The sequence below is a fragment of the Rhinopithecus roxellana genome, chromosome 8 (genome assembly GCF_007565055.1).
Source record: "Rhinopithecus roxellana isolate Shanxi Qingling chromosome 8, ASM756505v1, whole genome shotgun sequence".
Classification (NCBI taxonomy): domain Eukaryota; kingdom Metazoa; phylum Chordata; class Mammalia; order Primates; family Cercopithecidae; genus Rhinopithecus; species Rhinopithecus roxellana.
Window position 1 is genome coordinate 87,265,927 of NC_044556.1, and position 24,018 is coordinate 87,289,944.

The window sequence follows — 24,018 nt, forward strand, 5'->3', positions numbered from 1 at the left end:
CCGCCCGTCTCGGCCTCCCAAAGTGCTAGGATTACAGGCTTGAGCCACCGCGCCCGGCCTTTGTATTTTTAGTAGAGACGGGGTTTCACCATCTTGGCCAGGCTGGTCTTGAACTCCTGACCTCATGATCCACCTGCCTCGGCCTCCCAAAGTGCTGGAATTACAGGTGAGAGCCACCGCACCCGGCTATACTTCTTAGCTTACTTTTTTGTTACGCATACACATTAAGAACTTTTAAAAGTCCAAATTAAAGAAGCATGCCTAGACATCATTAAAATAGTTATCAATGCCCACTACAATCCTGTAGCTAAAATAGTTTACTTTAGAATGTCAAACTTGATTTTGTAATAGTCAGGACAGGACAGGCTAAACATTTGCTATATTAAGACCATGCATGTGTCCCTAGACCAAGTTCTTTCCTTACGTCTGTTTTTATAAATGCTGGTGATAAACCAGGTCTGATTAATACATAATCATTTCGTGTGATTATGTAACGGCTGTAATTCTAGGTTATCTTTGGTCAACCTTAAGAAAAACGGCAGTACAGGCCGGGCGCGGTGGCTCAAGCCTGTAATCCCAGCACTTTGGGAGGCTGAGGCGGGCGGATCACGAGGTCAGGAGATGGAGACCATCCTGGCTAACGCGGTGAAACCCCGTCTCTACTAAGAAATACAAAAAACTAGCCAGGCGAGGTGGCGGGCGCCTGTAGTCCCAGCTACTCGGGAGGCTGAGGCAGGAGAATGGCATGAACCCAGGAGGCGGAGCTTGCAGTGAGCCGAGATCCAGCCACTGCACTCCAGTCTGGGCGACAGAGCGAGATTCTGCCTCAAAAAAAAAAAAAAAAAGAAAAGAAAAGAAAAACGGCAGTACATGTAATGAGTTTTGCAAAAGATCAGTGCTAATTTGCAGACTCTTGTTTAAAGAAGGTATAAACAAAATAAGAAAATTTCATGATTACCAGTTGCTATTAAATGAATCGTAACTTTTTTTAAAAAAAGAATGTCCAAGCCAGGTGTGGTGCTCATGCCTGTAATCCCAGCACTTTGGGAGGCCAAGGTGGGCAGATCACTTGAGGTCAGGAGTTCAAGACCAACCTGGCCAACATGGTGAAACCCCGTCTCTACTAAAAATACAAAAAGTAACTGGATGTGGTGGCACACGCCTGTAATCCCGCTACTCAGGAGGGTGAGGCAGGAGAATCGCTTGAACCCAGGAGGCAGAGGTTGCAGTGAGCCGAGATCGCGACACTGCACTCCAGCCTGGGCAACAGAGGACAACTCTGTCTGAAAAAAAAAAAGGGGGGGGCCGGGCGCGGTGGCTCAAGCCTGTAATCCCAGCACTTTGGGAGGCTGAGATGGGCGGATCACGAGGTCAGGAGATCGAGACCATCCTGGCTAACATGGTGAAACCCCGTCTCTACTAAAAAATACAAAAAACTAGCCGGGCATGGTGGCGGGCGCCTGTAGTCCCAGCTGCTCAGGAGGCTGAGGCAGGAGAATGGCGTGAACCTGGGAGGCGGAGCTTGCAGTGAGCTGAGATCCGGCCACTGCACTCCAGACTGGGTGACAGTGAGACTCCATCTCAAAAAAAAAAAAAAAAAAAAAAAAAAAAAAGGTATGTCCAAATCCACATTTTTTTTCAAACTCTGCATTTTTCTTTGTTTTTCCTTTTATTTATTTATTTTTTAATGTTTTTGAGACAAAGCCTCACTCTGTCACACAGGCTAGAGTGCAGTGCCACAATCTCAGCTCATTTCTCAGCTCACTGAAGCTTCGACCTCCTGGGCTCAAGCAATCTTCCCACCTCAGCCTCACCAATAGGTGGGACCACAAGCATGGGCCACGACGTCCAGTTAATTTTTTTTTTTTTTTGATAGGGAGTTTGGCTCTGTCGCTCAGGCTGGAGTTCAGTGGCACGATCTTGGCTCACTGCAAACTCCGTCTCCCGGGTTCATGCCATTCTCCTGTCTCAGCCCCCCAAGTAGCTGGGACTACAGGCATCCGCCGCCATGCCTGGCTAATTATTTGTATTTTTTTTTTTTTTTTTCCTTTTTGAGACAGAGTCTCGCTTTATCACCCAGGCTGGAGTGCAGGGGCCGGATCTCAGCTCACTGCAAGCTCCGCCTTCCGCGTTTACGCCATTCTCCTGCCTCAGCCTCCCAAGTAGCTGGGACTACAGGCGCCCGCCACCTCGCCCGACTAGTTTTTTTTTTTTTTTTTAGTAGAGACGGGGTTTCACCGTGTTAGCCAGGATGGTCTCGATCTCCTGACCTCGTGATCCGCCCGTCTCGGCCTCCCAAAGTGCTGGGATTACAGGCTTGAGCCACCGCGCCCGGCTATTTGTATTTTTAGTAGAGACAGGGTTTCACCGTGTTAGCCGGGATAGTCTGGATCTCGTGACCTTGTGATCCGTCCACTTTGGCCTCCCAAGGTGCTGGGATTATAGGCCTGAGCCACCGTACCTGGCCTAATTTTTGTATTTTTGTACAGAGGTGGGTTTTCGCCATTTTGCCCAGGTTTGTCCCTAACCCCTGCCCTCAAGTGATCCCCCTACCTCGGCCTCCCAAAGTGCTCAGAATACAGACACGAGCACCTGGCCTGCTTTTGGACTGGTGTGCCAGTTCACACATGCCTGTGATAGCAACTGCGTTCTGAACTGCAGGGATGCATTTACTTGTCAGCACCTGAAAACTTCCTCCTCAGTTGAGTCCAATTATCAGCTTCATGTGCCATCTGCCAATCCAGATGAAACTTGGCAAATACAAAGCTGTCCTTTTCCAGGTGACTCTCCCCACCTTTCTTTCTCCTCCACCATGTCATTAACAACTGAAAAGCTCCTGCATGATCAGACCTGTGTATCTATCCATCGTCAAATCCTACTCCTTTTTCGACACTGGGACCCTCCCGAGGCTGTCCCAGCCCCGCATTTGCTAGCATGCCCTGCAGACATGACCCTTGCTGGGCTCTGATGAGCCTTCAGGCCTCCACTCCAGGTGTCACTGTTTTGTCTCCCCTCTGCTCTCAGAGCCTTCTCTGCTAGATGCCTCAGCCTTGCTGGCCCTCTCTGTCTCAGACGTGAATGTACTGAGCAGGTCTTAGGGATTTACTAATGATGCTCCTGGGGTTAGATGTGGTAGCTCATGCCTGTGATCCCAATACTTTGAGATCACTTGAGCCCAAGAGCTTGAGATCAACCTGGGCAACAAGGTGAGGCCCTGATTCTACCAAAAAATTCCAGGCATGGTGGTGCACGCCTGTGATCCCAGCTCCTCGGGAGGCTGAGGTGGGAGGATGGCTTAAGCTCAGGTCAAGGCTGAAGTGAGACATGAGGCCACCACTGCACTCCAGCCTGGGCAACAGAGCAAGACTCTATCTCAAAAAAATAAAACCCACTATAAACATAATACTATTATCACACTTAAGAAATTGATAATTGGCCGGGCGCGGTGGCTCAAGCCTGTAATCCCAGCACTTTGGGAGGCCAAGCTGGGCGGATCACGAGGTCAGGAGATCGAGACCATCCTGGCTAACACGGTGAAACCCCGTCTCTACTAAAAAATACAAAAAACTAGCCGGGCGAGGTGGCGGGCGCCTGTAGTCCCAGCTACTGGGAGGCTGAGGCAGGAGAATGGCAGTAAACCCGGGAGGCGGAGCTTGCAGTGAGCTGAGAACCGGCCACTGCACTCCAGCCCGGGTGACAGAGCGAGACTCCGTCTCAAAAAAAAAAAAAAAAAAAAAAAAAAGATTGATAATTCCTTAATGTCATCACATATCCAATTGATATTTGAGTTCAATTATTTCATGTCAATGTTTTAAAACTATTTCAATCCGAATCTAAATAAGGTCAACACATGCAATTGGTTTGTATGTCTTTTGAACTCCTTTTAATGTATAGGTTTCTCTTCTCTTTTTTTTTCCTTGAATTTTATTTATTACAGAACCCAGACACTGTCCTACATAGAGTCTCCCAGAGTTGGATCTTGCTAGTTTCATCCCCGTGGCCTAGTTTAACACATTTCTTTGTCCTTTCTATTTTATTTTCTTTTTATTCTTGAGAAGGAGTCTCGGTCTGTCGCCCAGGCTGGAGTGCAGTGGCTCCATCTCAGCTCACTACAACCTCTGCCTCCCAGTTCGAGCGATTCTCCTGCCTCAGCTTCCTGAGTAGCTGGGATTACAGGCGCCTGCCACCACGCCCAGCTGATTTTTATATTTTTAGTAGAGACGGGGTTTCACCCTACTGCTCAGGCTGCTCTCGAACTCCCGACCTCAGGTGATGGACCCGCCTCGGCCTCTCAGAGTGCTGGGATTACAGGCGTGAGCCAATGCACGCGGCCAAATGTCCTTTCTATTTTCAATAAATTAGCAGTCAGATCTAGGGGCTTGATAAGATTTGTGTGTGTGTGTGTGTGTGTGTGTGCTGTGTGTGCGTGCACAGCATGTTGATTAGGAGGCACACCCGCTTTGGTTATCTTCTTTTTGTAATCTTTAAGTTGCTCTTTGATGTAGACGTGGTAACTAATGTTGAAACAAAATTAGTTTGGTTTCAAAACATTTCTTTCAGGAAGAGGTTGTGGTTGATTACTTCTGCGACAGATAGATGAAAGGTTGAGCAATCATCTCTTCACAAACATGGTCACTCTAGAATAATTCAAGCACAACAACAAATCCCTTATCATCTCCCCCTCTTAACAATGGTGTTTTATTTGATTAGCTTTTAATTGTCACGCACTCTGCATTTTTTCCCTGAGGCATTATTTCCAGAAGGCAGCGAAATATGACTCAATGGCTAATTTGCTTTTAAAAATTAAACAAAATTTAGGCCAGCTGCCATTTAAGAAGGGCTCTGGCACCTCCAGACTTGGTGTGATCGCAGCCGTGCCCGGTGCTCCGCTCGCGGAGGCGCTAAGGCGGCAGGTTTATCTCACTTTAGACCTTTCCTTCCTTTTGCATCTTCTCCGGGCTCCGGCGCAGCAGGCCTCAGGGGCGGGCACTCGCAAGAACGCGGCATCCTGGCTGGTGGCCAAGTCACCAAAACTCAGAACCCAGCGTCCCAGAATTGCTGAGAGCCAGCACCGCACTGAGGCCCGGGAGCGCCACGCGCCCTCCACCCAGCGAGGCGGGCGGGCCGCGAGGGGCGGGGCCTCGGGACTCCGCCCACGCCTCCGTCTCCTCCGCGCTCCGCCGCAGTCGGCCGACACCACACGAGTCGGGAAGCCGCCGCAGCCACCTCTAAGGAGCCGGCTAGGAGCAAGAGCCGACAGCGAGCCTGCGAGCCACCGCCGCCGCCATGGGGAGCCGCGTGTCGCGGGAAGACTTCGAGTGGGTCTACACCGACCAGCCCCACGCCGACCGGCGCCGGGAGATCCTGGGTGAGGGCCAGCGGGCGCCCCGTTATGTGCGTGCGCGGCCTCCCGGCGCCGGGGCGCGCTCTCCCCTCGCGGGCCCTGCGCGGCCGTGGGCGCCGGAGGCCCGTTAGCAGCCCGCTCCCCGCCGCGTCCCGCCGCCGCTGGGGCCGCTGGGGCCGCCAGCCCGCGGGTCAGCGCGGGAGAGGCTAGGCGAGGCGCGGGGGAGGGACGGGTCCTCGGGGCCGCGCAACTCCGACCCTTCCGCGAAGAGGCGCAGGCGCGTCCCCGAGCGCGGGAGTCCCCGTCAGGCCCACGCCGGCCGGTTGGGGCGAAGGGTGCCCCCGGCTGCGCCAGCTTTGGGTTAGATCCTCGCGCTGGACGATTCCTGTGCCCTCAGGTGGGCGCCCTTTCCTCTCCCTCCTCCCCCTCCTCCAGAGCAGGCCGAGGTGAGCGTGTGCCGGCGCCAGGGCTGCCCGAGTGCGGGGCAGGGTGTGGTCCTCGGCATCCCGGGGCCTACCCGTGAGCCCGGCTCACGGTGTCGGGCGCTAGCGGGCAGTACTGGCGGGGGCGGCCGCAGTCCCGGCCTCGGGCCCGGGGAGGGGGCCGGCGACCCTCCCTATGCCCTCTGGGGCTTCTTGGACTGGATGGGCCCTGATCATTTCCCGCCGCTTGTCCCATTGATCCTCACGACAAGCCTGGGACGTAAGAACGGCGGATTCGTAGACATATTTCATCCATCTCGGTTTTGTGGATGAAAAAACTGAAAATGGAAGACTTGCCAAATAGGGAAAATACGTGGCGTGGCCTGCTGGTGCCCTGACAGCTTATTGAGAGCACTTAGCTCTCCAGAGGATTTGGCCTTTCTGTGTTACACAGAGAATCCTCATCTCTCCCAGGCTACTCCTAATATACTAGGGATTGCGTGGAATGCTTTACAAACATTACCCAATTTCATCCTCCTGGTAATTCTACTAGGTTGGTATTATCGCTGTTTTAAAAAATGAAATAAGAACGCGTGACTGAATGCTAAAGAGATTCTAATGCGCATTCGGTTGCCTCTTCCAGAGCACGTGTTTGGTTTTTTTTTTTTGTTTGAGATGAGTCTCGCTCTGTTGCTCAGGCTGGAGTGCAGTGGGGAGATCTCTACTCGCTGCAACATCTGCCTCCTGGGTTCAAGAGATTCTCCTGCCTCAGCCTCCTGAGTAGCTGGGATTACAGGTGCCCACCACCACGCCTGGCTAACTTTTGTATTTTTTTTAGTAGAGACAGCGTTTCACCATGTTGGCCAGTCTTGTCTCGAACTCCTGACCTCAGGTGATCGATCTGGCCTCCCAAAGTGCTGGGATTATAGGCGTGAACTACCGTGCTCGGCCAGAGCATGAGCTTCCTTTTTTTTTTTTTTTTTTTTTGAGACAGAGTCTCGTTGTGTCACCCAGGCTGGAGTGCAGTGGCGCGATTTCAGCTCACTGCAATCTCCGCCTCCCAGGTTCACGCCATCCTCCTGCCTCAGCGTCCCGAGTAACTGGGACTAAAGGCGCACGCAGCCACACCCGGCTGATTTTTTATATTTTTAGTGGAGACGGGGCCGTTTTAGCCAGGATGGTCTCGATCTCCTAACCTTGTGATCCGCCCACCTCAGCCTTCCAAAGTACTGGGATTACAGGCGTGAGCCACCGTGCCCGGCCGATCACGAGCTTTTTAACCTATGCTGTTTCTTCAAAAATTGAGGAAACGGTAGCTCAGGCCTGTAATCCCAGCACTTTGGGAGGCCGAGGTGGGAGGGTTGCTTCCGCCCAGGAGTTGAGACCATGGTCACGGTAGCTCAGGCCTGTAATCCCAGCACTTTGGGAGGCCGAAGCGGGAGGATCGCTTCAGCCCAGGAGTTGAGACCATCCTGAGCAACACAGTGAGACCCCCATTTACACACGCGCGCAAAATTTTTTTAAATTGAGGAAACAGTGAGTTGAACATGAGACATTATTTCTTATATACAGTATTTCATTAGATTTTCTTCTCAACATTCATTTGCCCAGTGAAAAGAAAAAGCGAGTAGCTGGGACCACAAGCGCATACCACTATGCCCGATTGATTTTTCTGTTTTTTTGTAGAGATGGGTTTCTCCGTGTTGCCCAGGCTGGTCTTGAACTCCTGGGCTCAAGCAGTCCGTCCGCTTTGGCCTCCCAAAGTGCTGGGATTTTAAAGGCGTAAGCCCCTGCACCCGGTAAATTTCGATTCTTTTTTTTTTTTTTTTTTTTTTGAGGCGGAGTCTCGCTCTGTCGCCCAGGCTGGAGTGCAGTGGCCGGATCTCAGCTCACTGCAAGCTCCGCCTCCCGGGTTTACGCCATTCTCCTGCCTCAGCCTCCCAAGTAGCTGGGACTACAGGCGCCCGCCACCTCGCCCGGCTAGTTTTTGTATTTTTAGTAGAGACGGGGTTTCACCGTGTTAGCCCGGGTGGTCTCGATCTCCTGACCTCGTGATCCGCCCGTCTCGGCCTCCCAAAGTGCTGGGATTACAGGCTTGAGCCACCGCGCCCGGCCAAATTTCGATTCTTGAATCTCCTTCCTCCTTTCCTTCCTCCTCCCCTACGCTCCATTACAGACAGGGTCTTGCTTTGTTGCTTAAGTTGGAGTGCAGTGGCTGTTCACAAGCATGATGATCACGGCAGCCTGGGCTCAAGTGATGGGCATACCTCAGCCTGCCAGTAGTAATTTGTTTGGCAAATCACCTACACATGCTTGATATGAGATAGCATGATACTTTTTTTTTTTTTTTTTTGAGACGGAGTCTCATTCTGTCACCCAGGCTGGAGTGCAGTGACCCAATCTCGGCTCACTGCAAACTCTGCCTCCCGGGTTCAAGCAGTTCTGCCTGCCCCAGCCTCACGAGTAGCTGGAATTACAGATGCCTGCCACCACACCTGGCTAAGTTTTTCTATTTTTATTTTTAGTAGAGACACGGTTTTGCCACATTGGCCAGGCTGGTCTCGAACTCCTGACCTCTGATGATCTGCCTGCCATGGCCTCCCAAAGTGCTGGGATTACAGGCATGAGCCACCCTGCCAGGCCACATATGATACGTTTTATCAATGCCTTGTCTACACGTTACATAGGAATAATCTGGTGTCCTACCTGTGTAAAAACCAACTCTGGAATACTGAAGCTGAGCTATTTAATATTCTGAAAATCAGGACGGGTGTGGTGGCTTTTGCCTTTAATCCTAGCGCTTTGAGAAGCTGAGGCAAGAAGTTCTCTTGAGGCCAGTTCAGAACAGCCCCATCTCCATGAAAAATTAAAAAATTAGCTAGGCGTGCATGCCTGTGTTGTGCTACTCAGAAGGCTGAGGCGAGAGGAACACTTGAACTCAGGAGTTTGAGACCAACCTGGGCAACATGGTGAAACCTTTCCCTCTCTCTAAAAAAAAAAAAAAAATTTAATTAGTGGGGCATGGTGGCATGTGCCTATGGTTCCAGCTACTCAAAAGGCTGAGGTGGGAGGATCACTTGAGCTGGGGAGGTAGAGGCTGCAGTGAGCTGTGATTGCCTCACTGCATTCCAGCCTGGGCAAAAGAGTGAGACTGTCTCAAAAAAAAAAGAGATGAAGGAAGTAAGAAGGTGCTGATTAATACCTCACACTGAGCCTTTTTTCCTCCACAAACTTATCACTGAGCCATTTCACTTGGAAAGTAAAAGGACTACGTATTTCTCAATGAAAGTATGTTTTCCATGCAGGTGTAAATACCAGTGTTCCGTTTCAGGGTGGGAGATGGAATAACCTGTAGAAAGAGAAGAATCTTTAGATTTGTTTAAATTATACACAAATGATAAGAGATCTTATGGCCGGGCGCGGTGGCTCAAGCCTGTAATCCCAGCACTTTGGGAGGCCGAGACGGGTGGATCACGAGGTCAGGAGATCGAGACCATCCTGGCTAACACGATGAAACCCTGTCTCTACTAAAAAATACAAAAAACTAGCCGGGCGAGGTGGCGGGCACCTGTAGTCCCAGCTACTTGGGAGGCTGAGGCAGGAGAATGGCATGAACCTGAGAGGAGAAGCTTGCAGTGAGCTGAGATCCGGCCACTGCACTCCAGCCTGGGTGACAGAGCAAGACTCTGTCTCAAAAAATAAAAATAAAAAGAGATCTTTCTGAAAGTGTTCAGTTTTTTGGCAGGGGAGGGAAGGGGCCTGATAGAACAACCAGCATTTGTACACTTTAAGTTTACATTTAGAGTTCACATTAAAAGTTCATTTATAAGGTATCTCTTTGAAATTAGGATGAGCTGGACTGGGTGGCTCATGGCTGTAATCCCAGCCCTTGGGTGGCTGAGGCGGGCAGGTCACCTGAGGTAAGGAGTTCAAAACCAGCCTGGCCAACATGGTGAAACCCCGTCTCTATTAAAAATACAAAAATTAGCTGGGCTTGGTGGCGGGCGCCTGTAATCCCAGCTACTGGGAAGGCTGAGGCAGGAGAATTGCTTGAACCCAAGAGGCAGAGGTTACAGTGAGCCGAGATCGCACCATTGCACTCCAGCCTGGGCAACAGAGCGAGACTCCGTCTGAAAAAAAAGAATAAATCACAAGAAATGCGTCCTTCACTGCTGTGCTTTCTCAGTGATACAGTTTTTTAATGTTTTATTTTTTGAGACAGAGTCTCACTGTGTTGCCCAGGCTGGAGTACAGCCTAAATTCTTGGGCTCAAGTGATGCTCCCACTTCAGCGCCCCAAGTAGCTGGGACTACAGGCTTGTGCCACCTCACCTCAGCTAATTTTTTTAATTTTTGGTAGAAATAGTCTCTGTTGCCCAGGCTGATCTTGAACACCAGGCCTCAGGCAGTCTTCATGCCTCAGCCTCCCAAAGTGCTGGGATTAATGGTGTGAGCCACAGCAGCTGGCCAATAGCTTTGTTGAGATTATAATTCATCTATCATGATTTATTCATTTAAAGTGTACAGTTCAGTGTTTTTTTGGTATATTCACAGAGTTATGCAGCTGTCACCACCATGTAACTTTAGAACATTTCATCATCACAAAAAGAAACCCTATACTCATTAGCAGTCCCTCATATCTCCTACTTCTACCTAGATAACCACTAATTTACTTTGTAGTCTATAGATTTGCTGATTCTGGACATTTCATATACATGAAATCATAAAATACATGATCTTTTATGATTGGCTTTCACTTAGCATAATGTAACATTTTTTAATTTTTAATTTTTTTTTTTTTTTTTTTTTTTAGAGACAGGGTCCTGTTATGTTGCCCAGGCTGATCTTGAATTCCTGGGCTGAAGCGATCCTCCTGCCTTGGCCTCTCAGAGTGCTGGCATTATAGGTGTGAGCCACTGCACCCAGCCATTAGCATAAGATTTTAGCTGGGCACAGTGGCATGATCCTGTAGTCCCAGCTACTAGGGTGACTAAGGCAGGAGGATCACTTGAGTCCAGGAGTTTGAGGCTGTAGTGAGCTATGATGGCACCACTGTACTTCAGCCTGAGTGACAGAGGTAGACCCCGTTTCTAAATATAAATATTTTAAGGTTCATTTGTGTTGTAGCACGTGTCAGTATGTCATTCCTTTTTGTGGCTGAATAATACTCCTTTGTATGGATATACCAGGTGTTCAACATTTTGAGGAACTGCTCTACAGTTTTCCAAAGCAGCTGCACCATTTTACATTCCCACCAGCAGAGTATGAGGGTTCTAATTTCTCCACATCCTTGTTTTTACCTACCTTTTTTTTATTATAGTCATCCTAGTGAGTGTGAAGTGGTATCTATGGTTTCAGTTTGCACTTTCCTAATGACTAACGATGTTGAGCATCTTTCCTGTGTTTCTTGACTGTTTCCATATCTTTTGGAGAAATGTCTTTTGAGATCCTTCGCCCATTTTTTAATTGGATCATTAGTTGTAAGAGTTCTTCATATATTCTGGATATAGGTCCCTTATGAGATACATGATTTGCAAACATAACCCCGCTTCTGTGGATTATCTTTTCACTTTCTTGACAGTATTATTTGCAACAGAAAAGTTTTGGATGCAGTCCAATTTCTCTGTTTTCTTTTGTCACTTGTGCTTGTTATAGTATCTGAGGAACCACAAAGGCCATGAAGATTTATTTGTTTTCTTATCAGAGTTTTATAGTTTTCTTTTTCTTTTTTTTTTTTTGAGACGGAGTCTCGCTCTGTTGCCCAGGCTGGAGTGCAGTGGCACCATCTCGGCTCACTGCAAGCTCCGCCTCCCGGGTTTAGGCCATTCTCCCGCCTCAGCCTCCCGAGTAGCTGGGACTACAGGTGCTCACCACCTCACCCAGCTAGCTTTTTTCGTATTTTTTAGTAGAGACGGGGTTTCACCGTGTTAGCCAGGATGGTCTCAATCTCCTGACCTCGTGATCCGCCCGTCTCGGCCTCCCAAAGTGCTGGGATTACAGGCTTGAGCCACCGCGCCCGGCCTATAGTTTTCTTATAAATTTGGGTCTGTGATCTGTTTTGAGTTCATTTTTGTGTATGGTGTGAGGTAGGGGTCCGAATCCATTCTTTTGCCTGTTGCTAACAAGTTGTTGTGGCACCATTTGTTGAAAGGACTGTTCTTTCCCTGTTTATATTGGCAGCCTGTAGTATTGGTTTTTATATACTATTACAACTTTGGGAAAATTCAGTACAGAATTACTTGGAGCATGTTGATTTGTCTGAGAGGACTGTGAATACCAGTTCCATGATTTTAGGGTAACTACAAAATGCATATTATATTCTATCCTTTGTCAGATGTGTTAATTTAATTGTTTTATATAAGGTAAGAATGCTGTACCTCTGTCTAAACACAGAAATAACACACATTTTAATACAAAAAATGTGGAACTTCTAAAAGTTTGAGGCTAATTTTTCCTGCATAAATTTGCAAATGTTTGTGACATATTTCGTAACTTTACTAGTAGAATCCTTCCCTGTGTTTTTAGTATTAACTAAAGTCTCTAGTAAAGGGAATATTATTTGCAGAACAAATTTAATGTGTTAGTTTAATGAGTGTTAATTTAATTATAATTGCTAAACTATTATATACTTTTCTTAGTTCCTGTTTTTTTGTTTTTTCTTTACAGCAAAGTATCCAGAGATAAAGTCCTTGATGAAACCTGATCCCAATTTGATATGGATTATAATTATGATGTTTCTCACCCAGTTGGCTGCATTTTACATAGTAAAAGACTTGGACTGGAAATGGGTCATATTTGGGGCCTATGTGTTTGGCAGTTGCATTAACCACTCAATGACTCTGGCTATTCATGAGATTTCCCACAATGCTGCCTTTGGCAACTGCAAAGCAATGTGGAATCGCTGGTTTGGAATGTTTGCTAATCTTCCTATTGGGATTCCATATTCAATTTCCTTTAAGAGATATCACATGGATCATCATCGGTACCTTGGAGCTGATGGCGTCGATGTAGATATTCCTACCGATTTTGAGGGCTGGTTCTTCTGTACCACTTTCAGAAAGTTTATATGGGTTATTCTTCAGCCTCTCTTCTATGCCTTTCGACCTCTGTTCATCAACCCCAAACCAATTACTTATTTGGAAGTTATCAATATCGGGGCCCAGGTCACATTTGACATTTTAATTTATTACTTTTTGGGAGTTAAATCTTTAGTCTACATGTTGGCAGCATCTTTACTTGGCCTGGGTTTGCACCCGATTTCTGGACATTTTATAGCTGAGCATTACATGTTCTTAAAGGGTCACGAAACTTACTCATATTATGGGCCTCTGAATTTATTTACCTTCAATGTAGGTTATCATAATGAACATCATGACTTCCCCAACATTCCTGGAAAAAGCCTTCCACTGGTAAGTAAAGGATTTGATACATATTCTAATTTCATTTTTTTATTTGTTTTTTGAGACTGTGTCTTGCTGAGTCACCCAGGCTGGAGTGCAGTGGCACGATCTCGGCTTACTGTAACCTCCACCTCCTAGGTTCAAGCGATTCTCGTGCCTCAGTCTCCCAGGTAGTTGGGATTACAGGCGCATGCCACCATGCCCAGCTGATTTTGTATTTTTAGATGGAGTTTCACCATGTTGGCCAGGCTAGTAATTTGTCAGTCCAAGCTGCTCATAAAAAAAAAAAAAAAAAAAAAAAAAAAAAAAAAAAAGCAAGAATATAAATACTGCATCTTCCAGCCTAATTTTACAAAGGGTTCACTCTTGGGTCCTTAAGCTTAGTGGTTACACTTAGGATTTATTTTTAATTTTTTTTTTTAGAGACAGGGTCTTGCCCTGTCACCTAGGCTAGAGTGCAGTGGTGCGATAGCTCACTGCAGCCTCAACTCCTGGGTTCAAACGATCATCCCACCTCAGCCTCCTGAGTAGGCAGGACTACAGGCACGTGCCACCCCGCATGGCTAATTTTTTACTTTTTGTAGAGGCAGAGTCTTGCTATGTTGCTCAGGCTGGTCTCAAACTCCTGGATTCAAGTGATCCTCCTGCCTCAGCCTCCCAAGTAGCTAGGACTACAGGCACATGCTATGACAGGCTAATTTTTAAAATAATTTCTTTTAATCCTCCAAATGGTTTATTTAAATTTTTAAATGTTTTTGTAGAGATGGGGTTTCCTGGATGGGTGCAGTGGCTCACACCTGTAATCCCAGCACTTTGGGAGGCCTTGGTGAGTGGATCATCTGAGGTCAGGAGTTTGAGACCAACCTGGCCAACATAGTGAAACCCTGTCTCTACTAAAAATACAAAAAAATCAGTTGGGCATGGTGGCAGGCACCTATATGTAATCGGGAGGCTGAGGCGGGAGAATCGCTTGAACCCTGACAGCAGAGGTTGCAGTGAGCCAAGATTGTTTCACTGCGCTCCAGCCTGGGTGACAGAGCGAAACTCCGTCTCAAAAAAAAAGAGAGATGGGGTTTCCCTGTGTTTCCCAGGCTGGTCTCAAATTCCTGGGCTCAAATGATTCTCCTGCCTTCCAAAATGCTGGGATTATACTTACGAGCCACTGTGCCCATCCAGATAGTTATTTAACTTGAGATGTAGCGACATTTTTAACTTGAGATGGCAGAATTGCATACTTGATAAAGCTTACCTTTTTTTTTTTTTGAGGTGGAGTCTGTCACCCAGGCTGGAGTGCAGTGGCACAATCTCAGCTCACTGCAACCTCCACCTCCCGGGTTCACGCAATTCTCCTGTCTCAGCCTCTTGAGTTGCTGGGACTGCAGGCGCATGCCACCGTGTCTGGCTGATTTTTTTTTTTTTTTTTTTTTTTTTTTCCTGAGACGGGGTCTCGCTCTGTCACCCAGGCTGGAGTGCAGTGGCTGGATCTCAGCTCACTGCAAGCTGTGCCTCCCGGGTTCACGCCATTCTCCTGCCTCAGCCTCCCGAGTAGCTGGGACTACAGGCGCCCGCCACCTCGCCCGGCTAGTTTTTGTATTTTTTATTAGAGACGGGGTTTCACCATGTTAGCCAGGATGGTCTCGATCTCCTGACCTTGTGATCCGCCCGTCTCGGCCTCCCAAAGTGCTGGGATTACAGGCTTGAGCCACCGCACCCGGCCTTTTTTGTTATTTTTAGTAGAGATGGGGTTTCACCATATTGGTCAGGCTGGTCTTGAACTCTTGACCTCAGGTGATTCACCCGCCTTGGCTTCCCAAAGCCCTGGGATTACATTTGTGAGCCACCACCCCCAGCCAACTGCTTAATTTCTATCTAATTAGCATGCCACAATTTATTTGTAAGTATTTGTAAGTTCCTGGATGGCAGGGATCAGATGTTGCTTTTATATTCTACGGTGTCATCCATGCAGTACATTCTTTAATAATATCAAGTTAATCTAGTTGCATGTATTTGTTGTTAATTTTACAAATAAGCCAGGAATTTAGTCCATTGGAACGTGATGGAAGAGAGTCCTAGAGGGTCGAGTGTATTCAACTGCTGCTGAAATGTAGACTGCTTTTTGTTTAGAATTCCCTCTGCTGCTGCTGCGGCTGCGGCTGCTGCTGCTGCTTTTATTTTTTTAAGAGAGAGGAGGGAGGCAGGTCTCATGGTTTCCCTTCTCAGTGTTTGTATCAACCATTCATCAGTCATCTTTGAAAGAACCCAGTAATACTCATTTTTCATCTTGCTGTATTTTTTTCCCTTCTAGGTGAGGAAAATAGCAGCTGAATACTATGACAACCTCCCCCACTACAATTCCTGGATAAAAGTACTGTATGATTTTGTGATGGATGATACAATAAGTCCCTACTCAAGAATGAAGAGGCACCAAAAAGGAGAGATGGTGCTGGAGTAGATATCATTAGTGCCAAAGGGATTCCTTTCCGAAACTTTAGATGATAAAGTGGAAGTTTTGCATTATTAAACTTGAGACCAGGGATGCTTAGAAGCTCCCCTGGCACAATTTCAGAGTAAGAGTTCAGTGATATCAAGAAATGAATCTGGCTTTTAAACAGTCAGCCTGACTCTATACCGCTGGGCTTCACTCACAGGAAACTTGTGACTTGTGTATTATCGTCATTGAGGATGTTTCACTCATGTCTGTCATTTTATAAGCATATCATTTTAAAAGCTTTTAAAAAGCTATTTCGCTGGGCACGGTGGCTCATGCCTGTAATCCCAGCACTTTGGGAGGCCAAGGTGGGTGGATCACCTGAGGTCAGGAGTTTGAGACCAGCCTGGCCAACATGGTGAAACCCCGTCTCTACTAAAAATGCAAAAATTAGCTGGGCATGGCAGCGCATGCCTGTAATCCCAGCTACATGGGAGGCTGAGGTGGGAGAATTGCTTGAACCCAGGAGGCGAAGGCAGAGGCTGCCGTGAGCCAAGATTGTGCCACTGTACTCCAGCCTGGGCAACACAGCAAGACCCCATCTCAAAAATAAATATATATAAAAAATAAAAAGCTATTTCTAGTTTATTTCACTATAAAGTTCTGCTTTATTAAAAAGCTAATAAACAGCTATTAATCACAGTGTGTTAGTATTTGTTACATTTTTGTATTTCACTATCTTTATTACATTTTTGTATTTCACTATCTTTATAATATGGTAACCTGGGTACGGGGGAACTTTAAAATTTTATCTCAAAAATAATTTTTAAAAAGCCTGAGATACGATATAGCATAAAAGATGGAATGAAAATATATTTCACCATAAGCTGAATTGCTCATTTAAAAATTTTAGCTATCATGGCCGGGCGCGGTGGCTCAAGCCTGTAATCCCAGCACTTTGGGAGGCCGAGACGGGCGGATCACGAGGTCAGGAGATCGAGACCATCCTGGCTAACACGGTGAAACCCATCTCTACTAAAAATACAAAAATAGCCGGGCGAGGTGGCGGGCGCCTGTAGTCCCAGCTACTCGGGAGGCTGAGGCAGGAGAATGGCGTAAACCCGGGAGGCGGAGCTTGCAGTGAGCTGAGATCTGGCCACTGCACTCCAGTCCGGGTGACAGAGCGAGACTCCGCCTCAAAAAAAAAAAATTTAGCTATCATATATGGGACTCGAATTAGACACTGTTGAATCCTGTACAGCCTTACTCATAAATAAAGTACTTACTGAATTTCCACCATTCAACTTCATGTTTCAGATGTGTTGACTCTCACATTAGAAACTGCTCAATTGATAAAGACTTTCATGTTATTTCACTGCAGTGGGAACTGGCTGTGGTCTGATGGTAGATCATGGGTCTCAGGTAGCTGGTAGCATGGGCTGTTAGGTCAGCAGTCTTGCTTACCTCAGATATGTCACTTGGATAAATTTAGTGTAATACGTTGAATTATTTTAAAAATACATTAACAGCTGGGTGTGGTGGTTCACACCTGTATTCCATACTTTGGAAAGCTGAGGCAGGAGGATTGATCGTTTGAGACCAGCCTGGGCAATATAGTGAGACTTTTTTTTTTTTTTGGGAGATGGAGTCTCACTGTATTGCCCAGGCTGGAGTGCAGTGGTGCGATTTTGGCTCACCACAACCTCTGCCTTGTGGGTTCAAGCGATTTTCCTGACTCAGCCTCCCAAGTAGCTGGGATCACAGGCGTGCACAACCATGCCCAGCTAATTTTTTTTTTTTTTTTTGTATTTTTAGTAGAGACAGGTTTTCACTGTGTTGGCCAGCCTGGTCTCGAACTCCTGATCTCAGGTGATCTGTCTGCCTTGGCCTTCCAAAATGCTGGGATTACAGGCATGAGCCACTGCATCTGATTTTCAAAAAAATTAGAGTAGTGTGGTGGTATGCACCTGTAGTCCCAGCTACTCGGGAGGCTGAGATTGAGACTGCAGTGAGCCATGATCCCACTGCTATACTCCAGCTTGGGTGACAAACACCCTCTTAAAAAAAAAAAAGGTTGACTATGTTGCAGTTTCATAAAGAATAAAACAACACCTAGACTGCTGAGGGTGGGGTGAGGAGTAGAATCCTCTGTGGGACTGCCAGACCTGCCTCACAGACCTCATTTCATCCCCAAAATACTTTGCTTTCCCTTTCTGACCCTCTTGCCTAGGAAAATTCATAGTATCTTCTAACCTGTTGCCCAAAGAACAATCAAAGAGTGACAGTAGGACCAACTTTACAATTAAGATTTTATTCAATTAAGATAAAAAAGTATCTGCAAAACATACCCCTGAATTTGATGCTAGGTCGTAGAGATCATGTACTCCCATCAAGCCTATAGAACTCTAGCCAGTGGCGCCGGTTGTGGTGGCTGAGGCAGGTGGATCACGAGGTCAGGAGTTCAAGACTAGCCTGACCAATATAGCGAAACCCCATCTCTACTAAAAAAAAAAAAAAATAACAAAATAACGGCATGGTGGCACGTGCCTGTAGTCCCCGCTACTCGGGAGGCTGAAGCAGGAGAATGGTGTGAACACAGGAGGCAGAGCTTGCAGTGAGCAGGTGATCGTGCCACTGCATTCCGCCTGGGCGACAGCGAGCCTCCGTCTCAAAAAAAAAAAAAGAAAAGAAAAACTACCTCAGCCTCCTGAGTAGCTTAGGACCACAGATGCACACACCACCAGGCCTGGCTAATTTTGGACTTATTCTTTAGAGGTTATGGGGCCCAGCCTTCTTACTGCCCAGATTGGTAGATCTCTTAAGAATGGATCGATTTGGCAGATGGGAGCCAGAATAATTGGGACGCCTGCTACGAAGACTGAAACTTCCATTCAGGAAAGAAATGGTTATATGTACTACAGGCGCCCGCCACGATACCCGGCTAACTTTTTTGTATTTTTAGTAGAGATGGGGTTTCACCGTGTTAGCCAGGATGGTGTTGATCACCTGACCTCATGATCTGCCCGTCTTGGCCTCCCAAAGTGCTGGGATTACAGGCATGAGCCACCACGCACGGCTGGAGTTTCACTTCTTGAACCCAGGAGGCGGAGGTTGCAGTGAACTGAAATCGCGCGCCGTTACACTCCAGCCTGGGTGGTGTGTAAAATCGTTCAGTAGCTTTGCATGAGTTCTCCCTTCTGTGTAAACTTTCTCCGTTTCTCTTCTGGTTCAAAGCTTCACACCTTCAAGGCTCACACCAGCCTTCTGTTACCCACCCCCATCCCCAGCAGGTCAGGTGTCAATGTTTTTGACTTTGAGAACCAATGATTCATGGCCCTAACCATACCATTGTGTAAGTAGGCACTGTTTCTCCATAAGTTGTAACTCCTTAAGGGCAGGACACATCTTTTATTTCTGTTTCCCAAACCTAGCAGGCTGTTTGACTTAAAGTAAGTGCTTGATAAATGGAGAGAGACCAGGTCCTTGAACTTGAGAAGGTTTTTCTAAAACAAAAACACAGCCAAAGACAGAGGGCATTTGTATAATCTTTAGGTAAAAGTATGTTTTACTAAACATAGTGGTGAGAATCCTTCCTTTGCCCTGAGCCCTGTACCAAGTGTTTTACGTGAACTATTGTACTTTTTTGTTTCTTTTTTGTTGTTTTTTTGAGACAGAGTCTTGCTCTGTGGCCCAGGCTGGAGTGCAGTGGTGCAATCTCAGCTCACTGCAACCTCCACCTCCCAGGGTCAAGCAATCCTCTCACATCAGCCTCCCAAGGAGCTGGGACTGACTATAGGTGTACACCACCACACCTAGCTAATTTTTGTATTTTTTGTAGTGATAGGGTTTTGCTATGTTGGCCAGTCTGGTCTCAAACTCCTGAGCTCAAGTGATCAAACCGCCTCAGCCTCCCAAAGTGCCGGGATTACAGGTATGAACCACAATTTATTTAAGTCTCAACATTTATATGCTGTAAGTAGTACTATTAATATCTTCATTTTGTAGATGACAGAAAAGGCTTAGAGAGATTAACTGGCCGAAGGTCACACTTAGTAAACTGCAGAGACTGAACCTGAAATGCAGACTATGTGGACTCCAGACCCAAAACCCTTAACCACACTCCATTTGGCTTACATTATTAGCCTAGTCCTGAAACAGTAATGAGAATGAAAAACACATGTTCCTACTACTGCGCACATATGCTACTGCTTCATTAACCATTTCCTGTATGCCAGCATTTTGGCTAGATCTCCGTTTTTTTCCAACTCTTGAATCTAAAATTCAAGTATGAAACATTAATATTTAAATCCATAGCAAAAAATGCATTTATGTATTCATTTATTCATTCTACAGATGCTTTTGGCAGGCTTGCAGTAGGCAGTGAGAATGCAAAGATAAAATGTGCCCCCAAATTAAGGAGCTAATGCTCTAGTGCTGGGAAGTACATGTTAAGAAAGGACTTAACATAAAACAGGAGAACCAGGATGTGGCTGGGACTGAGTGGAGGGCACACATTGCCATTGCTGATCTGGGTGAGTGCTCTGCCAGGCTGTACGTGCACATATTGTGCTAATCCAGGGCAGCCTGGGAAGGTAGGTATTGTCTCCTACACTTTCCGCATGAAGAAACAGGGTTAACCAAGCAACTAACCTGAGGTCACACAACATGGGCCAGGTCCTGAAGCTATGTGTATTAAAGCCAATGCTTTCTGCTATTCCTCTTGGAAGCTCTTTGGACAAGTTCATGTGTTTCTTGTTAGGAAAATCTTCCAGAAATCTTAGCCATTTGGAAGGAAGCAAGAATAGTTTGATGACCTAGGGCTAGGAAGGCTCTGAAAAACTGTACCCTTGGAAATCCAAGAACATTATTATTATTATTATTTTGAAACAGGGTCTGGCTTTGTCACCCAGGCTGAAGCGCTGTGGTGAGATCACGTCTCACTGCAGCCTTGACTGCCTAGACTCAAGCGATCCCCCCATTTCAGCCTTGAGTAGCTTGGAGCACAGGCGTGCACCACCACGCCTGACTTTTCTTTTTTTTCTCTTTTTTTTTTTCTGAGATGGAGTCTGCTTCTGTCACCCAGGCTGGAGTGCAGTGGTGTGATCTCGGCTCACTGCAACCTCCATCTCCTGGGTTCAAGCGATTCTCCTGCCTCAGCCTTCCCAGTAGCTGGGACTACAGGCACCCGCCACTATGCCCAGCTAATTTTTTATTTTTTTGTATTTTTAGTAGAGATAGGGTTTCACCATGTTGGTCAGGCTGTTCTCGAACTCCTGACCTTGTGATCCACCTGCCTTGGCCTCCCAAAGTGCTGGGATTACAGGCGTAAGCCACCGCACCCGGCCCCTATTTTTATTTTGTATAGGGACAGAGTCTCACTATGTTCCCCAGGCTGGTCTTAAACTCAAGTGGTCCTCCTGTCTCAGCCTCCCAATGTGTTGGGATCACAGGCATGAGCCACTGCCTCCAGCCCCAGGAGCATCATTAATAAATCCCTAAGACCTGCTCAGTACATTCACTTCTGAGACAGAGGGCCAGCATGACCGAGGCGCCTGGCAGAGGAGGCTCTGAGAGCAGAGGGGAGATAAAACAGTGACACCTGGAGTGGAGGCCTGAAGGCTCATCAGAGCCCAGCAAGGGTCATGTCTGCAGGGCATGCTAGCAAATGCGGGGCTGGGACAGCCTCGGGAGGGTCCCAGTGTCAAAAAAGGAGTAGGATTTGATGATGGATAGATACACAGGTCTGATCATGCAGGAGCTTTTCAGTTGTTAATGACATGGTGGAGGAAAAAGAAGGTGGGGAGCGTCACCTGGAAAAGGACAGCTTTGTATTTGCCAAGTTTCATCTGGATTGGCAGATGGCACATGAAGCTGATAATTGGACTCAACTGAGGAGGAAGTTTTCAGGTGCTGACAAGTAAATGCATCCCTGCAGTTCAGAACGCAGTTGCTATCACAGGCATGTGTGAACTGGCACACCAGTCCAAAAGCAGGCCAGGTGCGGAGGCTCACATCTATAGTCTCAGCTATTTGGGAAACAGGTAGGAGGATTGCTTGAGCCCAGGGGTTTGGGACAGGCCTGGGCAAAATGGCGAAAACCCACCTCTATAAAAAATACAAAAATTGGCCACACACGGTGGCTCAAGCCTGTAATCTCAGCACTTTTGGAGGCTGAGGCAGGTGGATCACCTGAGGTCAGGAGTTCAAGACAAGCCTAGCCAACATGGCGAAACCCCATCTCTACCAAAAATACAAAAATTAGGTAGGTGTGATGGCGCACACCTGTAATCTCAACTACTTGGGAGGCTGAGGCAGGAGAATCACTTGAACCTGGGAGGTGGAGGTTGCAGTGAGCAAAGATCATGCCACTGCACTCTAGCCTGGGCAACAAGAAAAAAAAATAGCCAGGTGTGGTGGCATGCACCTGTGATTCCAGCTACTTGGGAGGCTGAGGTGGGAGCGTCCCTTGAGCCCAAGAGATACAGACTACAGTGAGCCGAGATCACGCCACTGCCCTCCAGTCTGGTTGATAGAGCAAGACCCTGTCTCAAAAACAAAAATGAAAAGCAAGGGTGAGGACAGTGTCCTGGGGAGTTCTCTGTAACCCTGGCTGCGTGGGAGTGTTTGAATAGACAGCACCCTCTGGGAAGAAAGGTGAAACCCAAAGAAACATAAGCTGCTTTTTTATGGAGTCCAGAGTGGATCTCCCGGTTACTAGGTACACATCCCTGTATTAGTAATCCCTGGGAAAGAAATACAATAGATACCTTGTGGAAAAGGCCTGGAGGAATTGAGCTGCCCTCAATGTTGCATTCTAAATCCTTGCAGGTTAGCAATTTGCTAACCCAAGGAAGGCCTGTATAATTTCCCTCCCCTATTAGTGTATTACCAAGGGCTGCTCTCACAGTCTTCAGGGAGGGGCCAGTGACACCCAGAATAGCCCTTCATTTCTCTACTTGGTGTTTTAAGCCTTACATTCCCCTCCCATTAGGTAGCTGAGAGAGATATATTTTTTTGGCACAAGGAACGTTGTCCCATTCCCTTCTCACTTTGAACTGTAGTCTCCACTCCTTAGCCACCATAAACACAGGTTAAGAAATCTGCTTTTCCCCTCTATGCTTGCTGTCAAATAGGCTAGAAAGTGTAGAAAGTGGGTTCTTTAAAGTCCAGGCATGGTGGCTCGCGCCTATAATCCCAGCACTTTGGGACGCCGAGGCAGGTGGATCACTTAAGCCCAGGAGTTGGAGACCAGCCTGGTCAACATGGTGAAACCCTGTCTCTACTGAAAATACAAAAATTAGGCAGATGTGGTGGTGGGAGCCTGTAATCCCAGCTACTTGGGAGGCTGAGGCAGGAGAATCACTTGAACCTGGGAGGCAGAGGTTGCAGTGAGCCAAGATCACACCATTGCACTACAGCTTGGGTGACGAGAAAAATTCTGTCTCAAAAAAAAAAAAGTTGTTTTTTTTTTTTTTAATGAGACCTGTCTTGGTGGTGTGCACCTGTCATCCCAGCTACTTGGGAGGCTGAAGTGCAAGAATCGCTTGAGCTGGGTGCAGTGGCGCAAGCCTGTAATCCCAGCACTTTGGGAGGCCGAGACAGGCGGATCACGAGGTCAGGAGATCGAGACCATCCTGGCTAATATGGTGAAACCCCGTCTCTATTAAAAAATACAAAAAACTAGCCGGGCGAGGTGGCGGGCGCCTGTAGTCCCAGCTACTTGGGAGGCTGAGGCAGGAGAATGGCGTAAACCCGGGAGGCGGAGGTTGCAGTGAGCTGAGATCCGGCCACTGCACTCCAGCCTGGGCGACAGAGCGAGACTCCGTCTCAGGAAAAAAAAAAAAAAAAAAAAAAGAATCGCTTGAACCCGGGAGGCAGAGGTTGCAGTGAGCAGAGATTGCGCCACTACTACACCCCAGCCTGGGTGACAGTGAGACTCCATCCCCCCCAACAACAACAACAAAAAGGATCAGAGACAAATGTAAGCAAATATTAGGAAAATGACACTCCCTATTTTAATCAAAACATGATCTCCTTGTAATACACACAGTGTAAAGTAGATAATCTTATCCTCATTTTAGGGACTAGGAAACTGAGAATCACGGATGTTAGGTAACTTGCATCAAGTTGGCCAGCTCGATCTCTGAGTAGTGGCAGAACCAGAACCCGATTTGAACCAGCCTCACTCTAAGCCCCAGGCCTTGCCACAACCCTACCACCCATCAATTACATATCCACAAAAAACCTGTCTGGTCACGTATGAAATGAGGGATTGGGCCGGGTGCGGTGGCTCAAACCTGTAATCCCAGCACTTTGGGAGGCCGAGATGGGTGGATCACGAGGTCAGGAGATCGAGACCATCCTGGCTAACATGGTGAAACCCCGTCTCTACTAAAAAAAATACAAAAAAAAAAAATCTAGCCGG

General features: G+C 47.3%; 1 protein-coding gene and 1 non-coding gene across 3 annotated transcripts; both read left to right on the top strand.

Moving 5' to 3' along the window:
• Nucleotides 1–327: 327 nt before the first annotated feature.
• LOC115899423 lies at nt 328–453 on the top strand. Its single transcript, XR_004059131.1, has one exon. It is a non-coding gene; the product is annotated as a small nucleolar RNA SNORA72 (small nucleolar RNA).
• A 4,667-nt stretch (nt 454–5,120) lies between these two features.
• On the top strand, nt 5,121–16,295 carry DEGS1 (delta 4-desaturase, sphingolipid 1). Of its 2 annotated transcripts, none has more exons than XM_010382259.2 (3): nt 5,121–5,368; nt 12,432–13,174; nt 15,471–16,295. In XM_010382259.2, the coding sequence occupies exons 1-3, from the start codon at nt 5,287–5,289 to the stop codon at nt 15,615–15,617; spliced, it is 972 nt and encodes a 323-aa protein (XP_010380561.1). In that variant the 5' UTR covers nt 5,121–5,286; the 3' UTR covers nt 15,618–16,295. The 2 variants fall into 2 exon arrangements, with proteins under 2 accessions (XP_010380561.1, XP_030792475.1); XM_030936615.1 differs by lacking the exon at nt 5,121–5,368 and adding an exon at nt 5,590–5,741.
• The last annotated feature ends 7,723 nt before the right edge of the window (nt 16,296–24,018 follow it).

Bases quoted from the DNA above. Each gene is read 5' to 3' on its own strand.
- DEGS1 (XM_010382259.2), top strand. From the start codon at position 5,287: ATGGGGAGCCGCGTGTCGCGGGAAGACTTCGAGTGGGTCTACACCGAC. The intron at 5,369-12,431 runs GTGAGGGCCAGC...TTTTCTTTACAG, and splicing joins CCGGCGCCGGGAGATCCTGG to CAAAGTATCCAGAGATAAAG. The intron at 13,175-15,470 runs GTAAGTAAAGGA...TTTCCCTTCTAG, and splicing joins CTGGAAAAAGCCTTCCACTG to GTGAGGAAAATAGCAGCTGA.